Raw genomic sequence first — 9,384 nt, forward strand, 5'->3', positions numbered from 1 at the left:
TTTATAAAATGTGTATTTCATCAAACACGCTTGTAGTGTAATCTCGCCCGGAACTGATCACTCTCGGGACACTGACCATTTGGGAAAGGCTAACTAGGGAATTAATTTAGCGCGACTAGGGGGACTCGACCGTGGACTGACTTTCGGGCAACCGGAGTCACCATGGCTCGAATGAACCCGAATGTGGTCCGATTTAGTATTGGCCACGAGTCGGTCATACGTAATTCCCAACAGCCGCCCGTTAGTTTGAGATTCGCTAAAATCGCGTTTGATTGAATTTGGCCATTATTTAGAGCCCGAACTTGGGTGTCGAATTTTTCGGAGTTTCGCGACGAAATAAATTGGACGACGCCAAAATAAATGTGGCCAGCCTCGAGATTTCCCAGATTTGTCAAAAAATAAAATTTGGACCGGGTGCAAACCTAGACCAATATACCTCCTTCAGTGTTTATTTGAATTAGTGTCTTCTAATTTTTTTCTTTAATTGAAAACTAGGAATTTTCGTGGCCCTTAGATCTTGGCTTGCTCACCAAGATCAATTTTGGACTCTTGAATTGCACTTGAGTGGGTTGACTTGCCCACACACACTCTCTCTCTCTCTCTCTCTCTCTCTCTCTCTCTCTCTCTCTCTCTCTCTCCTCCCCTCACCCCCGCGTGCGTCCCCCTCCTTCTTCCTCTTGCAGCCGCGTCTGTCCTCCGCCCCTTACCCTCTCTCGGCCGCACCACCGCCAGCCACCGCCACGCATCCGGCCCCGACGCCGTGCGTCGCTCACCCCCTGGCCGTCCGGCCGCTCGACCAGCCGGCGTCGTCGTCGCGAGCCTGCCCCAGCCGAGCCACCCGTCCTCCTCCTCTCGGCCGCGAGCAGCAAATCGGCCGGAGCGCCGATCGCCAGAGCTCGCCGCCGCGCGCCTCAGCGCCCGTCCGACCAGCATTCCCGTCGACCCAGAGCCGCCGTCCATGCAGCCGATCGTCCCGAGCCCGACCGTTCCCGTCTCTCTTTCCCTTCGGCTCGGGCTAGATCTGATCGCGCCGGCGCTGCTCGCCGCCGCGAGCCACCCGGCCAACCGTCGCTGCCTCAGCCATCGACCGCCACCCCACCGCCTGGCCGGCCACCCAGCACCACCCCCTCCCCCTGTTCCGACCAACCCAGCGCCTCCCCTCCCCTGTTCGGTCGTCCGGCCTTCTGTTCGCCCGTCGCCGACAGAGCTGCTGCAGGTTCAGCGAGCCCCCTGCTGCCTCGCGGGACTGCTGCCGCCCTTAGCCGGCCCGCACCAGCCGTAGCCGAGTCCCCTTCGCCGAACCAGCCGCTTCGCCGCGGCTTACCGCTGTCTCGCCGGCCGCCACTGTCCCGACCATACCCCCGCCGTCCTAAAGCTTGGTAAGCGACTCCCTAACCCTACCTAGTATAATGGGTATTATCGGGCTTGTTTAGGGAGATTTAGGGGTTAATTGTGGGCCGAGTGGAGGGCCGATTAATGGTTAATCGTGGCTAGTATCGTGGTCAATCCGTAGTGACTTTGTGGCTGGGTAACGGTCCGTGTTGATCTGATTAATGACTGGATTGTTGGGTGGCGTTGGTTATGTTGCGATGTTGAATGTGAGTTAAATGTGGCGATTTAGTGGTTGTGAATATGGCTGGTTCATTGTGGCTTTTGCGAGTGAAATTTGGGGTCGATGGTGATCGGTTAGTGTCGATATGTGGGTTGATTATGGCCGGTTTGAGGGCCGAGGTTGGGGGTCAATTTGTGATGTTTTGGAGGTTGAAATTGATGTTGGAAATATGAGTAGGACGTGCAAGGTTAGGGGGCCGAGCTTGATGGCCTACTGGAATTTTCGTGTGCTTGATTTATTGTGAGTAATTTTGTGGGAATTATAGTGAATTTATGATTACTCGGTTTGATTAGAATGGCTGGCGAGTGAGTATATTATTGTTTGGTTTGATTACGTGAATGATGTGGAAATTGATTGAACTGTGTGGCGAGTGTGGTTTGAGATACCCTGAGGGGTGTTGACGCGGGGTTTAGAATGTCCTGAGGCGTGTTACGTGGGACAAGCTCGGATCGATCGGAGGGCTACCAACCTAAGGCGTGTTTACGCGGGTTGTGAGAAAAGACCTAAGGCGTGTTCACGTGGGTCGTAGTTGGATGGCATGAAAATGTAAGTATACCCTGACGCGTGTTTACGCGGGGTTGGAAAATGTCATGAGGCGTGTTATGCGGGACAAGCCCGGAATGATCGGAGGGCTATCAACCTGAGGCGTGTTGACGCGAGTTGTGCGAAAGGACCTGAGGTGTGTTTACGCGGGTCATGGTTGGATAGTACGAATGTGCACGTGTATGGCGATTGTATGATTTGAGTATGTTTGTGTGATGTGATCATATTATAGCAAATGGGTTTATGTGCAAAGATGGTCCATGATTCGAAATGAGCCGAGTACGTGCATTTGAGTTTATTACGCGTGATTAGATCGTGTGCTTAAACTTGTATGGGGTACGCATTGACCTATGTAGGGTTTAGGTTGTTGCTTATTGAGAATTTTATTCTCATTGTTGAATTAACTATTTCAGATCCGTGACCATGACCGTTTCGGAGGTGGCGCCAGGGCACCACGGGGACCGAGGATAGGCCGGGTCGCCCCGACTTTTGTGTGTGCCCCATTCTTCTTGAGTAGAGGAGTTAAGATGTCACGCCCCGAACCCCATCGAGCACGCGACACACCTCTTTGGTCGAATATCGCGACGTCCCAGGATATCGCCGACTCAAATCAACTTATCAAAGATTTAAAGCAATCAGCGAAAGCCACAAACATCCATACAATAATTGGCTAGAGTTACAAGGGAGAATAAACATCCATTACTTATCCAAACTTATACTATATTCACCATATACAACCATATCATATACATGCACACCAAACCTCTAAACTATGCACCACCGATATCAAAAAGATCAGTAGCCTGGGTACCCTAACTGTCAAAAATGGAACACCTCAAAAGGCCTGTACTCAACCCCTACACTAGCCCCTACGCCCCCTGGATGGTGTCCACTCCGAGTCTGACTCCTCAGGACCCGAGTCCGAATCTCCCAGAGCTGCCTGATCATCTGAGGACTTGGAATCTGCCTCGATCTCGATCGGATTGTCCTCGTCACCCGACTCCACCGGAACCTCAACCCGCTCCTCTTCATTAGGCTCCTCTTCCGGCTCGTCCTCTGGCTCATTCTCTGGCTCGTCCTCTGGTTCCATCTCTGGGTCTTCTTCGGGCTCATCTTCAGGTTCTTCCGGCGTCTCTTCAGGTTCTTCCTCAGGGTCTTCTTCTTCCGGTTCCTCCTCTGGTATTACCTCGAGATCCACATTCATAGGATCATACCCTACCTGTGACTTCTCTGGCTCCGAATCAGGCTCAGCCACGGGAGGTTCAGGTGCTGCAGGTGCTGACTGTTGCCCGAACTGGGCGAGAATAGTATCCAGACTAGTCATCTCGCCGTCAAGAGGGGGTATTGCTAACGGATCCCAATCTCCTACTCCGTCAAACGGAACGTCAAAGTCACGGACAGGGCCAAACTCATCCAACCCGTCCCTGAACATCCAAGCGGTGTAGGTGTGGGCCTGCCAAAGAGGTAGCCCTACGTCTACCCAGACTACAGTAGTATGCTTAACACAGGTCATATTTTCGTCTGTCGGGTATTCTACAACATTATGGTCGGTGTGCATCGGAATCCCAAAACGCTGCAGCGGTGATGGTGAAAGGTTCATGGCTCAGGCTGGGGTTCTGAAATTGTTGGTTGAAACAACCATGAGAACACGTCTCAATAAGTACACACCCTAAACCCCACCTAGGCTATCACGTACCTCCAGACAAGACCAAACATAATATCACCCAATAAACACATCATGCACACAATTGCACTTACCTGGCTTTTGATACGCACAATCTGCAGGTTAGTCTCAAATATATATAATTTCCAATCACATGCACATTTCAAATTAACTTCACGCCCAATACACAAGTCGAACACGTGGCATTTCATTTCCACATTTCATACACTCATTCATGCCTCATCACACTATTTTCACTCAGCTCGCCAGTGACCTGCGTAGTAGTACCGCCTCAGGTTCACTGCGACCAACTCATATTCACAACACTCCTTAGCCCGCGTAATGGTACCGCCTCAGGCTCAACATCCACCACCTACGGCACAACCCGCGTTATGGTACCGCCTCAGGTTGGCCGTCTTCCGGTAATACCGGGTATCGTCCCGCGTTATGGTACCGCCTTAGGACGGCACAATTCCCTGCGTAACAGTACCGCCTCAGGGACTTTCGTGACCAAACATACAACATCACACACAATTTCTCATTCTTTTCGCTCGCTCGATCTACACGCCAACATGCCAATATACTAGCCGATCAAGTTCGGCCCATGCACGCACCAAACCACACGCATTTCACATGCTTAATAAACACCCAATCACGGCCAATTGTCAGTCAATTCAATTCAGCCCATGCGCGTACATAATGGACCACATTTCAATCAATCAATTCACCATTCAACAAACATACAAGGCCACCTTCGGGCCCCCAATCACAGCCACAACCATGGGCATAAATTCAGCATTTCCATGCTTATTTCAAGCCATAACAAACATCACAAACCAGCCACATCACAACACGCCAACCCAACACAATTTAGTCCCTAAATCAAGCCATATGCTCATCAATACGAGCCACAATTTCCAGCACCCAATTCAGCATCAATTCAGTCCCAAACCATCACCATTTCACCACCGAAATCAACCAACATCAGCCCTTAATCAGTCCACACAAAACAGCCCTTACAGCCACTAATTAATCCCAAAACAGCCCCTAATTAATCCGATTCAGCCCCTAATCATGTCCATCGATACTCGATATCCTAAATAGGGCTTAGGGGGCGACTTACTTAGAATCTAGGCTAGCTCGGCTGAAGGGGAGGGGCGGCTGACCGGCGGCCACTCGGCGGCGGACGGCGACGGCGAGCGGCTGAACGGCGGCATACGGCGATGGCGAGCGGCTGGCTGGACGGCGGCTAAACAGGACAGAATAAGGATGATGGTGATTCGGTGGGGACAGAACAGGGGAGAGAGAGACGGTAAGGTGAGCGGTGGTGGTGAGGCGAGCGGCCACGGCGGCGGCGAGCGGCTCCGAGCGCGGCTGATCTAGCTAGCCGGGAGGACGGCAGTGGCTGCTGGCTGGGCCGGATGGCCACGGTCACGATGGGGAGGGGGTGATTCGGTCGTGAGGGGGAGTGAGGGAGAGAGAAGCCGAGAGAGGTGAGAGAGTGAGGAGAGAGAGAGAAATTTGATTTAAATAGTCTAAGGTCAATTATTTGTGTCTAATACACATGCTAATTGACCATCATACCCCTCTCTCACAATTCCAATCAACGGCCAAGATTCGATCTTATCCTAAGATCGACGGTCCGGATTAATCCTTGCCAAAAATATCCAAGGACAAAATTGGAATTTCACAAAATTCCCAAGGGCAAAATTATCCAAAATTTTCTATTTCTAAAGCTAATGTGAAATGACCAAAATGCCCCTCTCACTTTATACTTGGCCTTAACAAAGTCTCAGTGGTAAAATGGTCATTTTCCATTTCTCGCCGAAATTCGATTTTTTCTGAAGGATTCGGACAATTCTAAGGCTGATCATGCTAATAACAATGTCGTCCAAATGTTCTGTCGTGACTTTCTAAATTTTCAATGCCCAACTTGGTCTCTAATTAATGACTAAATTTTAAATAACGTAACTTGAGCATATCTCAGACTAACGGGTGGCTTTTGGGGAAATTTGCACATTTGACCCGTGGCCGATACTGAATCAAGCCATGTTCAAGTTCACTCGGGTCGTGACGACTTCGGTTGTCACTTAATCGCAAGGGTCGATCGCTAGTTCCGACGGGCGCGATCGTTTGGTATAGATTTAGAGTCATTCGTCTGTTCATCTCGTGGTCAAGCAGAATCACCCGCGATCCACTAACATGACAGCGGCGAATTGATCCCTAACTATCCTTGGATCGGCCTACATTGGCTCAAAATGTCACCTCGACAATTTTTATGATCGAAAGTCGATTCACGATCGAGTTTCTTTAGTCGTGCGAATTTAAATCCCTAATTAGCCTTTCCCTAACGGTAAGTATCCTAGGAGTGATCAATTCCGGGCGAGATCTAACTACAAGCACGTCCATAAACCATTCATTTAATAAATCCCAAGTGGGCCGAATTTCAGAATGTCACATAAGATTTTCCACCACTGTTCCTTTTTGTTAAATGGGTTGGAAGTTGTGAGTAGCCCATTTTGAAACTGTATAAATGAACGATGTAATTTATGCCAAGCGTATAAAATTGTATTCGTTGTTTTGAAATTGTGTCTTTCTACTACCCCATTTTAATTATTCATTGTCTGGGGTATTTTATTTACTTCCTCTTGCGCATGTTTGTCATATTGCGGTTTTAGGTCGGCGACGAGTCCTGAGACGTCACGTCCTTTGCTACCCTCGGAGGGATGGTCGCGTGCTCGTAGGGTTCAGGGCGTGACAATTTATAGACACTAAACAGCAATTGGCTGATATCTTTACAAAACCTTTGGAGAAAAAAAATTTTGAGCTTATTAGAGATAAATTAAATATCATTAACCCATTCTATTGAGATATTCAGAACAAACTCTTATTGCATCTGATGACTATTTGAGCATATAATTGAAGCGTCTGATTTTGGCGCGCAACTCATCTTATAAAAGGTTTGTATATCTCATATATTTTAAATATAGTAATTGTTTGAATATCTCATATATTAGTTGTCTTGATTGATATCGTTTGAGGATAACAATTCCAAAATTTTCGGAATATGATTTCCGAAATTTCCATAACTGTCAATTGACAGTTTCCAAAAAGGTTTTATAAAAATCGATATATAATAGTACTACTCAGTTTAAAACCTTTTTATCTTCTCTCTCACTCTTACACTCTTTCTCCGAACACTCATTCTCTAAAACCCTAGCGATCTCCAAAACCACACTACAAGATCTCATCTTTCACTTCGAAAACTAAAAAATATCATCAATGGCACCAAAATCGACCACCGAATCAAAGAAAGGAGTCAAAGGTTCCAAACGATCGAACAGAATCGCAGGCATATTCACCAGAGCAGACAAAGAAGGAGAAGCAAAGAAAATCGATATCTCTGATTCGGGTTCAGAGCAAGAGTCTTCTGCAGGTAACAAATCTCCACGTATACCTGTTCAAGAACGTGATCGTTTTGTTATGGCAAGACAACTGGTAATAACCCTTAGAGTACTTCGAGAAAATCAAAGTAATCAAAGTACGGTAAATGCAGTATGTAAAACCTTAGGTTTTCTGTCTGAGCATGAAGTTATGGAAGAATATGAGAAGGGTATAAGGCTTGGAAGAACGCCTGTTGCTGAGAAAGGGATAGTTCTGAAAGAATCCTCTAATGTACAGGAAACCCCAGTGACTGTCAAGAAAGGAGTTTCTCGAAAAGGAAAAGAGAAAGTATGAGAACTTTCGAATGTTGAAAGAGACGAATTCGTTGGTGAAAAGGAATGGCAGAATTTGGAGAAAAGCAGAACCATTAATAGTAGGAAGGAGGATAATGATGAAAAACTGTTTGCTGAGTTTTTGCCTACTTCTGGTATTCCTGCTGGTGATAAGAAAAGTACTAGCTTGTTTAGAAACAAAACTCATCAAGTCACTTACAACTCTCTTCTAACAAGAGGAATAATGAATAACAGAGTTGTAGACTTCAGCTTCTTTGAAAATTTCAATATCAAAATTGAGCGACTGATTGAACATCTTGATTTTCAAAGAATGTGCTTTCTCCCTCACAAAGTCTACCCAGAACTCACGGCTTACTTTTACTCAAATCTGTCATTCATTTCTCCTTCTAAAATTGAGTTCTCTGTCTTTCAACAAGATTACAAGTTATCAGCCTTTGATCTCGCTGCCAATCTGGGAGTAAAACATACAAAATTCTCTCTTATTCCTATTACTTCAGATTTAGCATATCAATCTCTGTCTAGAGACTCTTCTTTCATCAGAGGCTCCACATCTCATATATCTCACTCTCTTTTTCCTCTAAATTCAATTGTTCTGCACAAAATCATCATCAATTGTCTCAGACCCAAAGGTTCCTCCAAAACTGATGTCTTTCGCTATGAGGCCAAGTTGATTTGGGCAATTCAAACTTCCTTTCCTATTTTTTTTTTCACATATGGTTCTCCTTCAAATGTATAGAACAGTTAAGAAGAGTAAAGGTCAACTCCCTTATGGAGCTTTGATCACCGCTATCTTTAAGTATTTGAAAATTTCCATTCCAACAAAACTCAAAGGTAAACCTCTTCCAACTATGACCGTTGGAGAACTCATGATGACCAAAATGGGATACAAATTTGATAGTGAAAAGTGGAAGGATAAGAAGGGCAAGGTTATTCCTGCAGAATTGATGAGTGCACAACACAAGGACTCTGTCAATATTTTTCATGATTCTGATGAGGAAGAATCAATTGAACCCTTAGTAAGAAAGAGGAAAGTGCAGTCGACAGTTTCCAGAACCGACAGACCAGCCAAAAGAACTCAAGCCGTGGCCAGTGATTCTAATGAAATGTAGATTTATGATGACCAACCTGCTGAACAGTCTCAAGCTGATGAAAGAAGCCTTGAGGAGTCAAGGTTTATGCAATGGCTAATTATTCAAGATGCCAAGTACAAAGCTCGTGCAGATAGACATGCTGCCACTTAGCTTGAAATTCAGAGACTGCAAGAAGAAGAGGACCACTTGATGAATTCACTTAGTGACATCATCAACAAGGTTGTCATGGAAAATCAGCAAAATAAAATGGCCACTGCTGAGAAAGATGCTGAGAAAGAACTCTCTAGAAGACAGGGGGAGTTTGAACATGAAGCAAAAATGCATGAGGAGTTTCAACAAGCAAATGTTGAATATGATAATATGCAGGAAGAGTTTGAAGAAGAAAATCCTCAAAATGATAACATGCAGGAGGAGTTTGAAGAAAACACTGCTCCAGATGTTGAGAACAATGACCATGATTAGAATGCAAAAGACGCAGTTCCTTCAGCAGCAACTTCTGCAGACTGTGAAAACAGTCCATCTGAAGTTCCACCAAGAAGCAAAGGGAAGGAAACAGCTTCTATTGATGTTCAGATCACTCATACTCCTTCTGGATACAACATCTCCTCTTCCATGTCAGACCATGCAGCCATTACTGATTTAAGATGGAGACAAGCTGCAATTCAGAATGAAGTTCGAGAACTTCGCAATGAATTCAAAGAGGGAATTCAGGAAATCAAGGACTTGATGGTAGCTAGA

At 46.2% G+C, this 9,384-nt stretch overlaps 1 protein-coding gene across 1 annotated transcript; it reads left to right on the forward strand.

Annotated features, from left to right (window-relative positions):
• The first annotated feature begins 7,100 nt into the window (after window positions 1-7,100).
• LOC115686939 (uncharacterized) lies at window positions 7,101-9,108 on the forward strand. Its single transcript, XM_030612372.1, has 3 exons — window positions 7,101-7,254; window positions 7,390-7,550; window positions 8,809-9,108. The coding sequence occupies exons 1-3, from the start codon at window positions 7,101-7,103 to the stop codon at window positions 9,106-9,108; spliced, it is 615 nt and encodes a 204-aa protein (XP_030468232.1).
• The last annotated feature ends 276 nt before the right edge of the window (window positions 9,109-9,384 follow it).

Source organism: Syzygium oleosum, unplaced genomic scaffold (assembly GCF_021117445.2).
Source record: "Syzygium oleosum isolate NSW1041296 unplaced genomic scaffold, Sole_v2.1 Sole_v2.16, whole genome shotgun sequence".
Lineage (NCBI taxonomy): Eukaryota > Viridiplantae > Streptophyta > Magnoliopsida > Myrtales > Myrtaceae > Syzygium > Syzygium oleosum.

Coding starts and splice junctions, on each gene's coding strand:
- LOC115686939 (XM_030612372.1), top strand. CDS start 7,101: ATGGCACCAAAATCGACCACCGAATCAAAGAAAGGAGTCAAAGGTTCC. Junction 7,255..7,389: donor AGAGCAAGAGTCTTCTGCAG/GTAACAAATCTC, acceptor GTAAAACCTTAG/GTTTTCTGTCTGAGCATGAA. Junction 7,551..8,808: donor CTCGAAAAGGAAAAGAGAAA/GTATGAGAACTT, acceptor CTTGAAATTCAG/AGACTGCAAGAAGAAGAGGA.